The 21,679-nt window shown below is 38.9% G+C and overlaps 1 protein-coding gene across 1 annotated transcript in view; it reads right to left on the bottom strand.

Annotated features, from left to right (window-relative positions):
• The window catches only part of CUL3 (cullin 3), a 98,448-nt gene that overhangs the window by 68,082 nt on the left and 8,687 nt on the right, over positions 1-21,679 (bottom strand). Inside the window, exon 2 of the mRNA XM_065930458.1 lies at positions 964-1,161. Coding sequence (XP_065786530.1) covers positions 964-1,161 — 198 coding nt within the window. The remainder of the gene's footprint in view (positions 1-963; positions 1,162-21,679) is intronic.

Below are 21,679 nucleotides of genomic sequence, written 5' to 3'. Positions count from 1 at the left end.
CAGAAAACAAACTGCTATAAAGGACATCACTGCCACAAAGGACAACTCGTCAATCTGAATGTGGATCATATTAGATAATAGATTTATATTCATGTTAAACTGCCTGGTTTTGAAAGAAATTTCCTTGTTCTTAGGAGAAATATTCCAAAGCATTTGAGGGTAAACGAATGTAAAACCAATTCTCTAACTGTGCGGCAATAATAATAATATCAATAATAGTAATAACAAATAGCAATAGAAAGATTGCCTAAAATGTGGCAAAATCTTGACAATGGTAAATCTACAATATAAAGAAATCATTGTACTATTGATGCAAGTTTTCCATTTTTTTCAAAACAAAATTTAAAAAACAAATACCCTAATACCACGAAAAAACTCTGAGAAGTTTTTATTTATCTGTGGTATTTTACATCTTATCTGACAATCTTAAAGCAGGACATACTTGTAGTTGAAGAGTCTGCTTTATAAAAAACATTTGTTCTAAAAAAACAAATACATCTTTTTGGAACCAAAGAACCATTTTATAATGTTAACAGTCCAACACTAATTTATCTTAAAAAATTCCTATTCATTGTAATAAAACTCAGTTAAAATGAAATAAGGCAAATTTCATTTGGTAAAAAGTCTTAAACAATGTTTTTAAAACAATGTAGTCATCTTATTTCCAAATATACAAAGAATACAAAGCTAAAATGGGCTGATTAGCATTTTAAAGAAAATAATGATCTATAATTAACTTATTCATAAACAACCATATGTAAATTAATTTCTGAAATTATATTTATCAAAGATCACAAATTCCACCTTCCCTCAATTATCAAAAATTCTAGTTTAGCTGATTATAAGTTTTTAAGTGAGGTTTTACAACATAGCTACTATTATTTCTATAGGTTTCCTGGAACCTTTAAAAATAATACTTCTAGATTCAATACAGTTAGCAACAGTCCTTTAAAAGTTGGATACCTTATTTATGAGATGTTCGGTAACAACTTCTCTTAGTCCAGTGTAGAGCTTTTCTCCATGTTTATGCAAAACCATTGTATATGCATTTCTATAGAGCTCCTCAAAACTAAGACCACTGTTATTCTTACGCTGGATTTCTTGAATTGCATTTTTCAGAAGGTCCCAAATGCTGTTTACATATTTTTCATCCATGGTCATCTGTAATATCCAAAAGAGAGAGAGAGACAAAAAAAGAGAAAAAAACCAATGGTTGAAAATCTTTCTGTATTTGTCCATATAGTAAATATTTTATTATATGATTATGATTACATATCTCCATGACTTACAAGGATGCTAACAATCTGTTTTAATAGAAGCAATGGGATACATTTAAAATAGTTTTTAGAGCTGAAAGAAGCTATTTTAAAATATCATTTTAAGACCTCCCTCGTTCCTTATCTGCAGCACAACCCTCTGTTTTAAATAAAATCATAATTCCTGATGTTAATACTTGTTTTAGCCAAAAATATAAGACATCTTTTCCCTAACTTTATTTAGTAGAATACAAGCTCAGAAAAACAGAAAAGGTTCCCTGATGAAAAAACATTGGGGACATGAACACTATTTTCCTCTCCTGAAGATCTGCAGAGCTCCTTAGCAAATTAAAGATGATAAGGACATCTGCAATTAAAAAACAAAGCAACAATAAATCCACACATTTTCTTTGTTTAACCTAGTATTCTCTCATTTTCCTCCTTTCCCAGTTTAGATTCCATGGTCTGTCATTTCTGAGCACTGTTGCATACAGCCATAAATAAATTGTCCCTTTCCCCCACTTCAAAATACTTGCCATTCTATACCCCAACTGCCCACCTATCCTCACAAGTACCCACACAGCTGAACGAACTACAGATATACATACGTACATACAACCGTATTCAATATATCTCAATTTAAATTTAAATTCATAACCACTAACCATAAGTGGGCCTTAATACAAGCCCACCTTTCTAGTCTAGCTCTTCTTTCCTAGATGACTTTACACTATCTCCTCCATCCCCAACCCTAGCGATTTTAGGGGTTGCTTCCTGTCCCACTGAGAAAACAGAAAGCGCCTGCACAGACTCACACCCACTAACCCGTGTGACCACACACCAGCATGACCTGCCAGCTGCTGCGCGTGAAGGGCCAAGTTCTTACATGCAAGTTACAGCACAGGGGCCAGAAACAGACATCATCCAGAAATGCAGAATTTCAGGCCCCATCCCAGACCAACGGAACTACATCTGCAGTTTAACAAGCACCCCAGGTGGTACCTAAACAAAACAAAGTTTAACAAGTACTACCCTAGGTCCATCCCAAGTCACCTATTCAAGGACCTCCCTATAGCAATCTACCTTTCCAGCATCATCAAAGGTTTCCTCTGTGCTAAGCAATTTCCGTCTGCATTTAATATTCTCAACTTCCCATCTTAAAAACAAATCCTCACAATCCCACGTATTTCTCCAGCACCACCAGAAAACCTTCTTTTTCATTTACAACACAATCACAGAGCTGGGGAGAAAACTTCTATATTTACTATCCCCAGGTAACATTTTCCCCACTGTATCCTGAATCCATTCTAATAATGCTTTCATCTCTACCATTTTACTAGCCCAGGTGGCGCTAGTGGTAAAGAACTCGCCTGCCAATGCAGCAGACATCAGAGATGTAGGTTCAATCCCTGGCTCGGGAAGATTCCATGGAGAATATAGCAACCCACTCCAGCATTCTTGCCTAGAGAATCCCTTGGGCAGAGGAGCCTGACGGGCTACAGTCCGTAGGTGCGCAAAGAGTCGAACGTGACTGAAGCAATTCAGCATGCATGCACACACGCTCTACCATTTCACAGAAACTACTCTATAGAAGGTCAGCAGTGACCTTCCACACTGCTATCTCTAACAAAGTCTCACTTCTCATCTTACTTAACCACTCTGGTAGCAATTCAAACAGCCAATTATTCAGATTGATACAGATTCCTCCCTTGCCTTTCAAGCACTACCATTTCTTCTTTTTCTTTCTATTCCACTTGCTCCTATTTTGCCAGCCTGCTTAACTGATTTTTACTCATCATCACAACCTCCAACTCTTGTCAGAACCTCTTATCTATCCAAACTCAGTTTTCAGGTGAAGTTAACTCATCCGGTCTCCTGGCTTTAAGTCAACCTCAAAATTTACATATCCTGTTTGGAGTCACCCTCTCCCACCAACTGCTTAAATACTAAACTCCGATATCCAGCCCTCTAACTCAATATTTGTCCTTGAAAATCTACTAAGCAACTCAATCACATCTAGAACAGAATGGCTAATCTTTTCCCCTAAGCTGGCATCCCTACAGTCTTCTCCAGCTGAGAAGACACCCACTCCATCTTTCCTGGTGCTAAGGCCAGAAAGTCTGCAGTCAGTGCTCTTTAGTCCATAACCTCACTACTAATCCAAGAGGAAATTCTATTGTCTCTATCTTCAGTCTTCAAGATGGCAGAGTAACAGTCTTCAAGATGGTAGAGTAAAAGGATGTGCACTAATCTCCTGCAAGAACTCCAAAACTGCAACTTGCTGAAGAACAATCATCGACAGGAGAAAGTTGAATCCCACCAAGAAAAGATACCCCACGTCCAAGGGCAAAGGAGAAGTCCCAACAAGATGGTAGGAGGGGTGAAATCACATTTATAACCAAACCCCATACCCACCAGAGACGTTCGGAGGTCACAAACAAAACCTTGTGCGCACCAGGACCCAGACCCTACAGAGACTGAGCCAGACCTGCCTATGAGTGTTTGAGTGTCTCCTGTGGCGGCATGGGTCAGCAGTGGCCTGCCGTGGGGACAGGGGCTCTGGATGAAGCAGACCTGGGTTACACAGCGTGTGATGTTAAGCCCTCTTGGAGGAGGGCGCCACTAGACCCACCACAGAGCCGCCGAGCAGATGACCCACAAGCTGCAGAACAATTATACAAAAGAAAGTCTAGCACTCTTAAGAAAGTTCTAGGACCCACAACAGACTCCCTAATCTGGGGATCCAGCTAAGGGACTGAGAATGCCCAGGAAATTTGACTTTGGATGCCAGTGGGATTTGATTATAGAACTTCCACAGGACTAGGGAAACAGACTCCTGGAAGGCACAAACAAAACTCTCTGCACCCCAGGAGAAAGGGGCAGTGTCCCCACAGAAGACTGAGCCAGAATTGCCTGTGAGAGTCCAGGAGTCTCCAGCGGAAGCGTGGGTCAACAGTGGACTGCTGTAGAGTCAGGGACACTGAATACAACAGTGCCTACACAAGTCCTTTTGAAGGAGGTCACCGAGACTGTAATGCCCCTACCATAGTTTGGCCTCAGGTTACAAACAAGGAGAGGGAACACAGCCCCGCCCATCAACAGACAATTGGATTAAAGATTTACTGAGCTTAGCCTCTCACATCAAACAAGACCTTCTCCCACAGTCAGTCTCTCCCAACAGGAAGCTTCCACAAGCCTCTTATCCTTATCTATCACAGGGTAGACAGAATGAACACCACAATCACAAAAAATAACCAAATTGATCACATGGACCACAACCTTATCTAACTCAATGAAACTATGAGCCATACCCTGTGAGGCCACCCAAGACAGACAGGTTATGGTGTTGAGTTCTGACAAAATGTGGTCCACTGAAGAAGGGAATGGCAAACCACTTCAGTATTCTTGCCTTGAGAACCCCATGAACAGTATGCAAAGGCAGAAAGATGGGACACTGAAAGATGAACCCCCCAGGTCAGTAGGTGCCCAATATATTACTGGAGATCAGTGGAGAAATAACTCCAGAAAGAATGAAGAGACAGAGCCAAAATTGAAACAATGCCCAGTAGTGGATGTAACTGGTGATGGAAGTAAAGTTCCACGCTGTAAAGAACAATACAGCATAGGAACCTAGAATGTTAGGTCCATGAGTCAAGGTAAATTGGAACTGGTCAAACAAGAGATGGCAAGAGGGAACATCAACATTTTAGGAATCAGTGACTAAAATGGACTGGAATGGTGAATTTAATTCAAATGACCATTGTATCTACTACTGTGGGCAAGAATCCCTTAGAATAAATGGAGCAGCCCTCATAGTTAACCAAGGAGTCTGAAATGCAGTACTTGGATGCCATCTCAAAAACGACAGAATGATCTCTGTTCATTTCGAAGGCAAACCATTCAATCTCACAGTAATGCAAGTCTATGCCCCAACCAGTAATGCTGAAGAAGCTGAAGTTGAACGGTTCTATGAAGACCTACAAGACCTTCTAGAACTAACATCAAAAGATATACTTTTCATCATAGGGGCCTGGAGTGCAAAAGTAAGAAGTCAAGAGTTACATGGAATAATAGGCAAGTTTGGCCTCAGAGTATAAAACAAAGCAGAGCAAAGGCTAACAGAGTTTTATCAAGAGAACGCACTGGTCACAGCAAACACCCTCTTCCAACAACACAAGAGAAGATTCTACACGTGAACATCATGAGATGGTCAATACAAAATCAGATTGATTATATTCTTTGCAGCCAAAGATGGAGAAACTATACAGTGAGCAAAAACAAGACCAGGAGCTGACTGTGGCTCAGATCATGAACTCCTTATTGCCAAATTTAGACTTTAATTGAAGGAAGTAGGGAAAACCATAAAACCATTCAGGTATGACCTAAATCAAATCCCTTATGATTATACAGTGGAAGTGACAAATGAATTCAAGAGATTAAATCTAATAAGAGTGCCTGAAGAACTATGGATGGAGGTTCGTGACACTGTATAGGAAGGAAGCAGTGATCAAGACTACCCCCAAGAAAAAGAAAGGCAAAATGGTTGTCTAAGGAGGCTTTACAAATAGCCAACAAAAGATGAAAAGCAAAAGGCAAGGAGAAAAGGAAAGATATATATACCCATCTGAATGCAGAGTTCCAAAGAACAGCAAGGAGAGGTAAGAAAGCCTTCCTCAGTGATCAATGTAAAGAAATGGAGGAAAACAACAGAATGGGAAAGACTAGAGATCTCTTCAAGGAAATTCAGATACCAAGAAAACATTTCATGCAAAGATGGGCACAATAAAGGACAGAAACAGTATAGACCTCACAGAAGTAGATGATATTAAGAAGAGACGGCAAGAATACACAGAAAAACTATACAAAAAAGATCTTCATGACCCAGATATCCACGATGGTGTGATCACTCACCTAGAGCCAGACATCCTGGAGTGCCAAGTCAAGTGGGCCTTGGGAAGCATAACTACAAACAAAGCTAGTGAAGGTGATGGAATTCCAGTTGAGCTCTTTCAAATCCTAAAAGGTGATGCTGTGAAAATGTTGCACTCAATATGCCAGCAAATTTTGAAAACTCAGCAGTGTCCCTGGTGGCTCAGACGGTAAAGCGTCTACCTGCAATGCGGGAGACTTGGGTTCTATCCCTGGGTTGGGAAGATCCCCTGGAGAAGGAAATGGCAACCCACTCTAGTACTCTTGCCTAGAAAATTCCATGGATGGAGAAGTCTGGTGGGCTACAGTCCATGGGGTCGCAAAGAGTTGGACACAACTGAGTAACTTCACAGCAGTGGCCACAGGACTGGAAAAGGTCAGTTTTCATTCCAATCCCAAAGAAAGGCAATGCCAAAGAATGCTCAAACCACTGCACAGTTGCACTCATCTCACACACTATCAAAGTAATACTCAAAATTCTCCAAGCGAGACTTCAACAGTACATAAACCAAGAACTTCCAGATGTTCACGCTAGATTGAGAGAAGGCAGAGGAACCAGAGATCAAATTGCCAGCATCTGTTAGATCATCATAAAAGCAAGAAAGTTCCAGAAAAACATCTACTTCTGCTTTAATAACTACACCAAAGCCTTTGACTATGTGGATCACAACAAACTGTGGAAAATTCTCAAAGAGATGGGAATACCAGACCACCTGACCTGCCTCCTGAGAAACCTGTATGGAAGGCAAGAAGCAACAGTAAGAACCAGACATGGAACAACTGACTGGTTCCAAATCAGGAAAGGGGTATGTCAAGCTGGTATATTGTCGCCCTGTTTTTTCAACCTCCACGAAGAGTACATCATGCGAAATGCCAGCTGGATGAAGCTCAAGCTAGAATCAAGATTGCTGGAGAAGTATCAATAACCTCAGATATGGAAATAACACCACCCTTATGTCAGAAAGTGAAGAAGAACTAAAGAGTTTCTTGATCAAAGTTAAAGAGGAGAATGGAAAAGATGGCTTAAAACTCAACATTCAAAAAACTAAGATCATGGCATCTGGTCTTATCACTTCATGGCAAATAGATGGGATAACAATGGAAACAGTGACAGACTTTATTTTCTTGGGCTCCAAAATCACTGCAGATGGTGATTGCAGCCATGAAACTAAAAGACACTTGCTCCTTGGAAGAAAAGCTATGACCAATCTAGACAGCATGTTAAAAAGCAGAGACATAACTTTGCCAACAAAGGTCCATCTAGTCAAAGCTATGGTTTTTCCAGTAGTCATGCATGGATGTGAGAGTTGGACTATAAAGAAAGCTAAGTGCCTGCCAAAGAATTGATACTTTTGAACTGTGGAGTTGGAGAAAACTCGTAACAGTCCCTAGAACTGCCAAGGGATTGCCAAGTCCCTCCTAAAGGAAATCAGTCCTAAATAGTCATTGGAAGGAATGATGCTAAAGCTCCAATGCTTTGGCCACCTGATACAAAGAAATGCCTCAATGGAAAAGACCCTGATGCTGGGAAAGACTGAAGGCAGGGGGAGAAGGGGATGACAGAAGATGAGATGGATGGATGGCATTACCGACTTCATGGACATGAGTTGGAGCAAGCTCTGCAAGTTGATGAGGGACAGGAAAGCCTGGCATGCTGCAGTCCGTGGCATCACAGAGTCGGACACAATTGAGCAACTGAACTGATCTTCAGAATGCACCCAAAACTAAGTCCTCACTTCTTCCCCTGTTACTAATCTAGTCCAAACTACCATTATCTCTCAGATTACTACAACAGTCTCCTAATTGGTCTATTTCTGCTCTCGGCCCACTATCATAAAGCAATCAAGAGTGACCCTTCTGAAAACAAGCCAAATCATGTCACTTGGTTGCTCACAACCCTCGGTGGGTGACTTCTCTTGGAGTTAAAGAGTCCTAAACACTATCCTACCAACTCTTAATCGACCTGATAATCTCTGTTGACTTCATCTATCCTTCCTCCTTGCTCTCTCTGTTCCAGCCCTACCAGCCTCCTTGTTATTCCTTGGAACATGATAACAAGTTCACTTCAAGGTGGTTTTTGCTATTCTGTCTGTCTGGAAATGGTCTTCCCCCAGATATCTGTGTGGCTCATGCCCTTATCAAACACAAACGCTGCTCAACCTTTAATGAAGTCACCTTAAAATGAAGTTTTAACTATCTACTCTATTTAAAGCAGCAGCCTCCTCCTACTTGCTGTTGTCATCTCCCACTCTTTGCAACCCCATGGACTGTAGTCAATCATGATCCTCTGTCCATGGGATTTCCCAGGCAAGAATACTGGAGTGGGTTGCCACTTCCTTCTCCAGGGGATCCTTCCTGACCCAGGGATGGAACCCACGTCTCCTGCATTGATTGGCAGGCAGGCAGATTCTTTACCACTGAGCCACTAGGGAAGCCCGTCCCTCCTACTAGTGATCATCAAATTCCAACCTCACATTATTTCTTTTCCTAGCCTCTCTCTTCCCAGTCAAGTATCAGTTCCATGAAAGCAAGGATTTTCCTCACTACTGAATAAACTCAGCCATTAAAATAATACCTGGCATTTAACAAACACTTGTTGATAAATTTTCTACTTATCGCTGACTAAGCAGCTGTTTTCATGCCACATAAAACCTACAAGTTCTTTGTTCACAACCAGGGAAACACTACATCAATTACTCATCTGATTCATGTCTACTTCTGACTTGAAACAGATAAGATACTTAACTAATAAAATCCTCTCCAGAGAGGGCTAGAAGAAAATTTGGAGGTGATGGATATATTTATTGCATATATTGCGATCTCTTCACAAATGAATACTTACCTCCAAGCTCATCGAGTTGCATATGTTTAATATGTACAGCTTATCTCAATAAAGAGATTTTTAAATAAAGAGATTATTTTTTAAAAAAAGAAAAAAGAATCCTCTTCAAGTCCTGTCCAAAGGGTATGAATGTGAAAAGAGGAAGGAGTAGGTGGGCAAAACAGTTTTTTCAGTCAAACAAGTTCAACTCCCAGTCAAGAGGATTCTTAGGCAGATGACTCAAACTAAGTCTTATTATTCTAATCTTTTCTGGAGAGCTTTAAAATGAACTCTTTAGAAAACAACAACTATCTTGTTTCTCAAACTTTATTCAAATCCAGGTCTATCAGAGACTTCTCTGAAACAGCCTTAAGAGACTTAACTGAACTAAACTACTTTACTAAACTACAACCTATTTGATACCCTCATACAGAGGACGCCATCCATATAAAATATAAATAAGATGTGGCTTTTTACAACTTTGCACAAATAAAGGCCACAAGACAATGTGATAATGATGGCCTCCAACAATCCATACGTGTGAAATGTGCTTTTTTTAACAGTTTGCTGACAGTATATATAGAGGTTACAATAAAGCAGACTAAGACACCATTCCTGAGGTTAAATACTTAACATATAAAGAAGAATGTTAAAAACACTTTTAAAGAAAGAGCAGTTACTGTGGACTGAAAATGCCAGAGATAATTATACTGCTAAATAAAAGTTCAGCAAAACCTTAAATGATCTTTTCAGGCTATGTAACGAAGATCCCATGGAGGCTAAAAAAAACATATAGGAGGGTCTCTACTCAGCATGAATTACTAAATTTTCTATTAGAAAGTAAAGCATTTTTAAGATACTTGTAGTATAAAATATAGAAGTTACTAAGATAAACTAATAAGTTTCAAGTATTGTACAAATACTCTTATATTATAATGACAGAATCATTTCTCACATATATAAATTATTTAAAAATCCAAGATGTTATGTATATTTTCCTCAGTATTTGTGCATTATAGGTAGAAGTGAAGACACAGGACAAAATGTTTCTTTTCATGATTGCTGAAGCATAAAAATGCTCAAACAAAGACGAAAATAGACCCAGAGAAGTTAAATGACTTACCCTAAAATCAGAGAGCTGGAATCAGAATCCATATTTTCAAATCTAGTCCAAACCACTGAACTCACCTCGCATCCCTCTGTGCTAGGTGGGTGAAGCAGTACTGTCAGTAATCACTGACAATCTTGGTAAACACAGTGCAGCGTATTATTCATAGTAGAGAACATAGATTTTGCTGCCCACCACGCCTAGGTTTGTCATGGCTTTGCTAAATGAACAAGCCACGCAACCTGGGCAAAATTACTTAACTTCTCTAAATCTCTATTGAGGTTTCTCTAGTGGCTCGCTGGTAAGGAATCCGCCTGCCAATGCACGACATGTGGGTTCAATCCCTGGGTTGGGAGATCCCCTGGCGAAAGAAATGGCAATCCAGTACTGGAGAATCCTTTAGACAGAGGAGCCTGACAGGCTACAGTACAAGGGGTGGCAGAAGAGCTGAATATGACTGACTGACTAACAACAAACCTTTATTTCCTCACTTTAAAGTGGGTTTAATTTAATAACAACATCTATCTCAAAAGACTATCATGAGGATTAAATGCAAATATTGGTAAATTTAGCCCAGGCCAGGGCACCATATAGCCAGCCCTCCATATCCATGGAACTCACAGATACAGGGCAGACTGTACTCTGGCATCCTATACAAGGGACTTGAGCACCTTCAAGGGCTTCCCTGATAGTTCAGCTGGTAAAGAATCTGCCTGCAATGCAGGAGACCCCAGTTTGATCCCTAGGTCGGTGAGATCTGCTGCAGAAGGGATAGGCTACCCACTTCAGTATTCTTGGGCTTCCCTGGTGGTTCAGGTGGTAAAGAATCCACTTGCAATGCAGGAGACCTGGGTTCAATCCCTGGGTTGGGAAGATCCCCTGGAGAAAGGAAAGGCTACCCACTCCAGTATTTCAGTCTGGAGAATTCCATGGAGAATTCCATTATACTGTATAGTATAATCCATGGGGTTGCAAAGAGTTGGACATGACTGAGGACTTTCACTTCACTGAGCACCCTCAGATCCTGGTATCTGCAGGGGTCCTATAACCAGTCCCCCACGGACACTGAGGGGCTACTATATAATCCCTCACATGCTGACCAACAGTGACAGGATCTCTTAAACTCTCATCTATGGAAATCAAATGTCAGGGAAAAAACATAGTTTTTCAAGCTTAGCAAATAAACAGCTAAAACAAAAGTACCTTAAGAACACAACTGTGATTCTGAAGCCCAAGAAGATAAAGTCTGCCACTGTTTCCAGTGGGCTACAGTCCACAAGGTAACCTAAAAGTCGGACACAACTTAAGGGACTGAACAAGAGCACAACTATGCTAAATGCAAGTCAATAAAATGCAGTCTTCTTTCAAAAACAGCATCCTCCTACTTCATATCGCCTATTCTTCCAGTGTCATTTCCATGATTTTAATCCCCAGAGCTCTGTCCTTGGTTCTTCTATTCACTCTGCACTGGGTATGCATGCATTTCCATTCATTATAATGGTTACAACTACTATGAACACTCCCAGGATTCTAAAATGTACGAAGTTTTAGATCGGCAATGGATTCTGGAGTCCCCTAAAACTGCATAGAAAATTTTGCAAAATTTTGTGCGTGCACTTCTTTTCTGGATGGTGGGTCAGTAGCTCTTATCAGATTTCTGAAGAAGTTTGGTCCATATCTCAAAGAAGATAAATTAGTGGCTTACCTGTTAATTGCTCCCAAATCTATACTGTCAGCCCAGCAGTAACCCCAAAGTCTAAACTATGGTATTCAACTACCTGCTGGACATGCCCAACAAAATCCTCCAGACACAAATCAAATTTATCATGTCCAAACTTTCTGGTAGACTCACTCTTCAAACCCACCCAAAGCTTTCTGTATTCTCTAGTTCAGTAGTGGCCAACACAAACCACCTAGTTATACAAGCTGAAAGTATAAGCCTTAACTTTTCTTCCTTCCTCTCTCTTATCCAATCATCAAGGGCTACCGACATCAGGCTCAAGAGATTTCTCAAACATGCTTCCAATCTTTCATCCTGAATACTGCTGCCCTAAAACTTTCTTCTAGATCACTGCAACAGTCTTCCAGGCATCATGAACTGAACTCTAATAACCTTTTAGAATCTATTTTCCTCAAAATCCACCCTTTAAAGTAAAACACATGAGCATCATGGCCCCGTTCAAAACCCAGCTCCTATTAGCATAGGTGGGAGGAGGCAGTGGCTCTTTTAAAAGCGAACAAAACACTTGATGATCCAGTCTATGCCTACTTCTGTAACTTCATCTGTCACTCACTGAAACCTATCTTCCATTCACTTCCTGCACTGTCATACCTCCCTTCCACACACCACCCTCTCATGTCTTCTTTACAGGCCCCTCTTCTGCCTCCTGATATCTTACATAGCTTCTGAACAAAGTTCAAGTGTCACATCCTCCAAAAATCCCTCCCTGAAATCCTCAAGCAAAGCTAACAACTCTTTCTCAACTTTTTCATAACACTCAAGTTATATCTATCACTACACTCACATGCTGCTGCTGCTAAGTCACGTCAGTCGTGTCCAACTCTGTGTGATCCCATAGACGGCAGCCCACCAGGCTCCCGTCCCTGGGATTCTCCAGACAAGAAAACTGAAGTGGGCTGCCATTTCCTTCTCCAGTGTGTGAAAGTGAAGTCACTCAGTCGTGTACGACTCTTCGCGACCCCATGGACTGCAGCCCACCAGGCTCCTCCGTCCATGGGATTTTCCAGGCAAGAGTACCGGAGTGGGGTGCCATTGCCTTCTCTCTACACTCACATACTACTCCACAATTATCCATTTACAAATCTCTTTCCTCCATTAGACTATGAGATACTTAAGAGACTGTGCATTTTTCTTCAAACTTAGAAGGCCATAAACAAATGTCTGGGGAATGTTGTTTTACCTATGTTATACCAATGCAATTTTGAAAACACAAACATTTGAGTTTACTAAGCATAATGAAACAAATATTTTAATGTGCTTATGTAATAGTGTAATTTTAATTTTAAAGTAATCAACTATCTTTTTCAAATAATGTACGAGCAAAGGATTCTCAAATTTCATATATCAAGTATTTTCAGATTTTCCCATTCACCTAACTAAATGCCTCAGAAGGACGTTTAATCATTAATTTTGTTAACTAGGAGAAAAATAGTGGATAAAAATGCTCTTCAGGAGGAGTCCACAATTACAATCTTTCCCTAAATCAAGTAACTCCAAAAACAATACACCCAAGGAAATACACAACAAGTGCAGGTTCCTACATGCTTTGGTCTTGGTATCAGTGAACATGTCAACAACAGTGGCTAGATAACTACACTCTTGATGAATTGATGCATGAATGTATCACCCATCTTTGATAGAGAACACAACTTTTCTTTGATAGAGAACACAACTTTAACTGTCAGTGAAAGTTAAAGGAACCAAATGTTAAACTCTGAAGTCATCAATGTTAACCATTAAAAAACACCAGAGTCATTTAAAAGCCCTAACACTTTAAAGTAATTTTCCAAATTATTTGAGTAGAATTTTAATCCCATTGACGAAACCGACTTAACTCGGGTTGCAATAACTGCAAAATACACTCAGGAAGGAATGTGCTAACAATGCTTCAGCAAAACAATAAAATGCACACACATACACATCTATATACACATTTAATGTTTGCTAATTTTAGGTATATGGAACTTCCCAGGTGGCTCAGTGGTAAAGAAACTGCCTGCCAATGGAAGAGACACAGGTTCGATCCCTGTGTTGCGAAGATCCCCTGGAGTAGGAAGTCCAACCCACTCCAGTATTCTTGCCTGGAGAATGCCATGAACAGAGTAGCCTGACAGGCTACAGTCCATGGGGTCACAGAGTTAGACACAATTAAGCACATACAATTTTAGGAACATACTGCATGCTTCCCCAACAAGTTCAAGTTACAAAGTGTTCAGCAAAATAAATTCATTTAGCAAGAAAAGAAAGGTTTAGTGAGACTTCTTAGAAACCAAATTAACACTAATGTTTAAAACTGACCTTCAAACAAATAAAATTAAATATTAAAAAAAAAAAAGAAAAAAGGGACTTCCTTGATTGTCCAGTGGTTAAGACTCAAGCTCCCAATACACAGGGCATGGCTTCGATCCTTTGTTGGGGAACTAAGATTTCACATGCCGTGCGGCCATAAATAAATTATTTTTTAAGTGACCTTCAAAGAGTAATAAAAAGAGAAAAGAAAAACAATAGTGAACTTCACTCCCTTACCTGTACCCAATCCAGGATTATAATGTCCCCACTAGTAAGTATAAATAAGAAAAATAACACTAACAATCTCTTTTCTTTCACAAACATCTGTCTTCCCATCTACATTACAAGATATAAAAACATAACCTTCAAAATGCTACACTTAAAAGGATGTCAGTCTATTATATACTTACACATCTTGAAAGTTCTGTAATTACTGAGAGCTGGAGAACTGCAGCATGAGCCAATTAAAACTAAAATGAAGAAAACTGTATTCTTCACATTCACTACACACAAAGGACAAGAAGTCTTTAGTCCCCTGTGAATAATTTTCAACAAGAAATTTAGAACAGGGTGGGTGGGGGAAAAGGGTGAGAATTTGAAATTCCAGGCAATTCAGAATGACACAGCTAGAAAAAAATAAACAAGGAAAAGTGCTTGATCTTAACTCTGAGCTTCAGCTTCAAAAAAAAAAAGTTGCTTTGGTACAAATATCTGTGGAATGGCAATATTCTACACAAATACAACTAAAACCATAAATTCTGTAAGGACACTCCCTCCCAGGTTATAAGCATTTCAAAGTAATATCAAGTCTGTTCTCTTATTTTACCGTATCCTTTTTAATACATGTCATGATGCCTGGATAATTTGAAGGCAGTCCCGTTAAGAGTTAGTAATAATGATGAATTTTATTTGATGACCCACAGCTACAGAACGACTTATGATGTCTATAATAATCCCGTTTGCTCATCATTTAATCTTTAAGTATCCTCAACCACCAAAAAGATAGTCAAAGATCCAACCTTTAAGGAAAACAGCACAGTGGGACACACTCAGACTTTGGGCAAGTTATTTAAACTTGCCAACTTCACTTTCCTCATCTGCTTGTAACAAGAGAAATGGGAGAAGATGGTATATTGTGTAGCAATTAAGAAAGTTTGTGAAAGCATCTGACATATAACCCTTGCTCAATAAATTTCTTATTTTCTTACAAAGAAGAAACACACAGCCTTCTGTGCTGGAATTGTGCTGCCATAAGTAATGACTGATGTCAAGGAAGGAAAGAAAGATTATCAATTAGAAAAGCACAGTAGACTGGAACAATACTACGAAATCACAAATTAAGTCTGATCTACACTCAACTGGCATCTAACATCACTAAATTACAGAATAACATTTATAATGAGAAAGCTAAATCATCAACAGAAGGTTCAATTATTATAATCCGCATTTCAGTTCTCAACATGAGTAGGCTGTTAAAAATCAATTTAAAATTTTGAAATAATGTCTTTCAAAAACGTAGGTTAAGTTTTCAGATTAGTCTGTAAAGTTGTAAGTCACAACTGACAATAAGTATGAACAATATTCTTTCAACTGTTATCTCTGTGAGTGATTTTATGTGAAAAAATGTATAACATTTCATAGTCTGATAATGACCACAACAAGTAAGATGCAATTGTTATGTATTTTCATTGAGTCAAGAAGTCTGTCACTATCCTATTGGTGTTAGTTCTCTGATAAAGACATGTTACTTGGCGTCCTGAAACACCTTTTATCCACAGAATACAATATTTATATTCACTGGAACTCTTCAAAGACTCTCCTTGTTGAGAAAATTAGTTATTACACCTATAAGATCAACAATTTAAAATAAAAACATTTCCTATTTTCTTAATATACCATTAAATCCCAAACATTAATAATAAGAGGTCATGAGTATAAACTCTTTAAACATCTACCTGGAAAACAAAAATAATAGAAAAGCAAGGATCATATATTTTGGATGGAATCTCAAAGTAGTAAGAGCAATGCTTCAGACAGAAATACTTCATGTCTAAATGCATGTCTGAGTTTCATATTTCTATCCTACAATCTAAAACTATGAATTTTAATTAAAAAATGACAATCCTTTCTTCTCTGTGGCTTCATCTCTAATTTTATTCTTAGTGGGTAAACCCAGTTTTTCTAAAACTATGATAATGTGTGGACTTCCCTTGTGGCTCAGCTGGTAAAGAATCCACCTGCAATGCAGAAGACCTGGGTTCCTTTCCTGAGTTGGGAAATAATGTGTACAGCTGTATAAACTGTTAGACAATAACAAATTCATTGACACCAAAATAAGCTACACATAATCCAAAGAGGGGGAAAAAAAAGTATAACAGTATAAGCTGCCACAGTTACTTAGTTTTGTCTTTGAATGACTAACTATAAACCAAATGTGATAATGCAGCAAAAGGCCTAGCTCATAAAATTATTACAAAAATCTGACAACACATCTCAAAATTTCTCTAAAACTACCAACTTACACAAAAAGAAGTATGTAAGAACATAATCAACTTTTCCATTCCTTCGTATTAGCATTTAATCATCATTTAATCATCATCACTGAAACATACCATTCTTATTCTAAAGAAATTTTAAAGCTGAAAAGACAGGTGACATTTGCAACATCACAGAATGTTCTAGGGCACAGGAGAACACACCAGCATTCAGTTTCTAGACTGAAATTTTAAGAACAGAAATGAACCTAAGGAAACCCCAATTTAAAATCTCTTAATTTTGCAAATGAAGAAATTGAAGCTAGAGAGTTTATCCAAAATTATTCAGTTAGTTAAAGCAATGAAGGAATCCATGTGTCCTGAGCTAAGGATCCTTCTGTTAAACCATGTTAACTCAAATCACCTGAGTGTCTGGTACTACAAAATCAATTAATAATTCACAGGCTAATATTAACACCGAATTACCAAGGCTATATGCTTTTTTTTTAGTTTGGCCTAGAGAAAAGAGTTTTTAACCAGAAACCAGGCTTTTAAGTCATGGTTCTTCCGTAAATTCAAGTCATGAGAATCCTCTGGGTAAATCACCCTCTCCAGTTCTCCGCTTCCCCGTCTATTACATAAGATTTAGAACAGAGTCTCTCTAATCTTTTTAGCTTTTAACAATTAAAATATGAAAACAAACAGGAGCAAATAAATTAATAGACTAGAGGTTTTTTCAAGAAAACTGGAGATATCAAGGGAATATTTCATACAAACACAGGCACAATAAAGGACAGAACGGCAAGGATCTAACAGAGGCAGAAGAGATCGGCTTCCAAGAGGTGGCAAGAATACTCAGAGGACCTATACAAAAAAGGTCTCAAGGACCCGATGACCACAATGGTGCAGTCACTCACTAAAGTCAGACATCTTGGAATGTGAAGTCAAATGGGTCTTAGGAAGCATTACTACAAACAAAGCTAGTGGAGGTGATGGAATTTCAGTTGAGCTATTTCAAATCCTAAAAGATGATGCTGTTAAAGTGCTGCTGCATTCACTATGCCAGCAAATATGGAAAACTCAGCAGCGGCCACAGGTCGGAAAAGGTCAGTTTTCATTCCAATTCCAAAGAAAGGCAATTCCAAAAAATGTTCAAACTCTCATTTCACATGTTAGCAAGGTAATGCTCAAAATCCTTCAAGATAGGCTTCAACAGTACTTGAACCGAGAACTTCCAGATATTCAAGCTGGATTTAGAAAAGCCAGAGGAACCAGAGATCAAATTGCCAACATCTTTTGACTCACAGAAAAAGCAAGGGAATTCGAGAAAAACATCTACTTCTGCTTCATTGACTATGCTAAAGACTCTGACTGTGTGGATCACAACAAACTTAAAAATTCTTCAAGAGATGGGAATATCAGACCACCTAACCTGCCTCCTGAGAAACCTGGTCAAGAAGCCACAATTAGAACAGGACATGGAACAATGGACTAGTTCAAAATTGGAAAAGGAGTACATCAAGGCCGTATATCGTCACATTGCTTATTTATATGCAGAGTACACCATGTGAAATGCCGGACTGGATGAATCCCAGACTGGAATCAAGATTGTCAGGAGAAATCTCAACAACCTCAGATATGCAGATAATACCATTCTAACGGCAAAAACTGAAGAGGAACTAAAGAGTCTCTTGATTAGGGTGAAAGAGTGAAAAGGCTGGCTTAAAACTTAACATTCAAAAAACTAAGACCATGGCAATCCAGTCCCATCACTTCATGGCAAACAGATGGGGAAAAAGTGGAAACAATGACAGATTTCATTTTCTTGGGCTCCAAAATCACCGCAGACAGTGATTGCAGCCATAAAATTAAAAGACGCTTGCTCCTGGAAAGAAAAGCTATGACAAACGACGCATACTAAAAAAAAAAAGCAGACATCTCTTTGCTGACAAAGGTTCATCGAGTCAAAGCTATGGTTTTTCCAGAAGTCATGTATGAATGTGAGAGTTGGACCATAAAGAAGACTGAGAGTCCAAGAATTGATATTTTCAAATGGTGGTGCTGAAGACAACTCTTGAGCGTCTCCTGAAACTGTCAATCCTAAAGGAAATCAGTCCTGAATAGTTATTGGAAGGACTGAGGCTGAAGCTCCAATACTTTGGCCACTAGATGCGAAGAAGCAACTCATTGGAAAAGACCTTGATTCTGGAAAAGACCGAGGGAAGAAGAGGCAACAAAGGATGAGATGGTTGGATGGCATCACCCACACAATGGATATGAGTCTGAGCAAACTCTGAGAAATAGCGAAGGACAGGGAAGCCATGTCCTCTACAGAGAGCTGGACATGACTTAGTGACTGAACAACGCTCATCAAAATAATACACTTCTTTCATATCTCATTTGCATATACCATGAAGAAAAGCAAACTATTTTAAAGTATCTGATCCTTGTACTCCAAAATTCATACACTGTTTATTTAACCTACTACTTCTTAGCATATTCTGAGACACAAAAAACTATATATAAAAGTATTTAAACACACTAACTTCAAGGAATCACTTTTTTAAAATGTTTAACAAGATAAATTTCTAATAACTGAAAAAAATTTTAAAATGTGTACTATGAATCTTTAACTTAAAAATCAAAGTGTTAACTTAGAAATACATCAACTAATGTATCTTTCTTATAGGCTATGATTTTGACTGCTTTATTAAAGTCAATACACACTAGGACCCCCTTAAGCAATATATATAGTCAAATTTTACTGAACAACATAGGATTCCATTGAGTTAAAGTTCTTATAACTTGTATGTGAGAGGTACACACACTTTGAATCTAGTGAGGTTTAAACTTGCAAAAGCTCCTTCCAAGACTTGGAAACTAATTTTAAGTTCTTTTTATACAGAGAGCACTGAAGTGTATAAGCTTCAGGGGCCCTGGATCCACCCCTGGGTAATCATTTAAATGGCAAGCTTAGAATTAACTTCCCGATATATTCCTATAAGGAAAGTAAATATTTCAGAAACTAGTAAATTCTTTTTTAAACCAGTACTTTTATTACATATTGCAAGGCAGTTTAGTCGCTAAGTTGTGTTCTGACTCCATGCGACCCCATGGACTGTAGCCCGCCAGGTTCCTCTGTCCATGGGATTTACCAGGTAAGCACACTGGAGTGGGTTGCCATTTCCTTCTTCAGAATCTAGCAAATTTTTAACTGAATATAATTAAGGCAGTGTGATGTAATGGAAAGAACATGAATTTCTGAGTCAGATACACCTGGGATCTGAATCCCAGCTCTGCCCTTCCGTAGGTGTATATGTAATACACATTACTTTACTAGAAATGGCAACCAAGTCCAGTATTCTTGCCTGAAGAATCCCATGGACAGAGAAGCCTGGTGGGCTACAATCCATGGGGTCACAGAGTCAGACACAACTGAGCGACTTTCACTTCACTCTGAGCCACAGGACAGATTTAAAACAGTTCAGTTCAGTTGCTCAGTCATGTTTGACTCTTTGCGACCCCATGGACCACAGCACATCAGGCCTCCCTGTCCATCACAAATTCCTGGAGTTCACCCAAACTCACATCCATTGAGTTGGTGATGCCATCCAACCATCTCATCCTCTATCGTCCCCTCCTCCTCCTGCCCTCAATCTTTCCCAGCATCAGGGTCTTTTCAAATGAGTCAGCTCTTCCCATCAGGTGGCCAAAGTATTGGAGTTTCAGCTTCAACATCAGTCCTTCAGAAGTAACATCTAAAGACTGTTGTGAAAATTTGAGATAATTATAGTTCAAAGAGCCTAAATCAGAGCCTAGCACAAAGTAGACATTCAACATGATGCAGTTATTAATCTTATAAATCAACTTCTCATACTATTAAGTTGAAAAGGAAAGGGGGAAGAGTTTTTCATTATTACTTTCAAGAGGATGGGGAGAAGAGAAGAGGCTAAGTATTGCTCAGCTAAGAGCTGCTTTAGATAAGAATGACTTGCAATCAGTATGTTAAAGCATTCCTCTTAGAAATGATGGCTTGCTTTTACAGAAAAGCATCTCTAAGGAATCTTGTATTTTCTTAAACTAGGTAAAAGATATCTCTTTGAAGTCTTTATTTGCTTAGCCATAACCTTTCTCATCTAAAGAGCAAACTCAGGTCCATACCCTACCCAAAGTTCACTTAAATAAATGGAAGTCAAATTAAGAAATTTTAATTATATTTTCAACTTTAAAAACAGAAAGAAGGAATGTTTTCTTGTAGCAAAAGGCTCTGGATTAGTGGTTAAAGCAACTTCAGAATCTGTTCTCAATTTCTCATTAATGGCATCAACTTGGGAAAGTAGGACTCTCAACTTTAAAAATGCTGGATTGCTCACTGATTTTAAAGCAACAGAACTTTTTAAAATGAAATCTTCTATACAAAGAACAATACAAAAATGGCTCTAAATGGCTAGAGAGGGAGATTTCTGAAGATATCTACGCCACCCCTCTTAGGCTTCCCAGGTGGCTCGGATGGTAAAGACTCAGCCTGCAGTGCATGAGACCTGGGTTTGATCCCTCGGCTGGGAAGATCCCCTGGAGAAGGGAATGGCAATCCACTCCAGTCTTCTTGCCTGGAGAATCCCCATGGACAGAGGAGCCTGGCGGGCTACTGTCCATGGGGTCACAAAGAGTCGGACATGACTGAGCGACTAAGCATAGAGACCCTATAAGAGTTTGACAATACCTGTTCTACATGAACACACTACTTTTATGTTTGAAAATACTAACTTTATGATTAGAAAATGATTTTAGCAGTCTCAGTAATGTTACTGTTTATTAGCAAGCACTTTATAATATTATTTCTTTTATTCCTCACAGTTAATCTGTGTGAAAGATTGCTATAGTACCCATCTAAAAGATGAGAAAACAAACTATAAAGAGTCTGTCAGCTCATTCACTCAACATTGCTGGATGCTACTGTAAAGCAGTGACAAAGATCAATACAAAGAGACCTGCAGCCTTCTCTAAAGAAAATCATATTCTAATAAAGGAGATACTGACTATTCTCTGAAGATGGGGCTG

Source organism: Muntiacus reevesi, chromosome 3 (assembly GCF_963930625.1).
Source record: "Muntiacus reevesi chromosome 3, mMunRee1.1, whole genome shotgun sequence".
Classification (NCBI taxonomy): Eukaryota; Metazoa; Chordata; class Mammalia; order Artiodactyla; family Cervidae; genus Muntiacus; species Muntiacus reevesi.
This window is presented reverse-complemented; position numbering and strand designations above follow the sequence as displayed.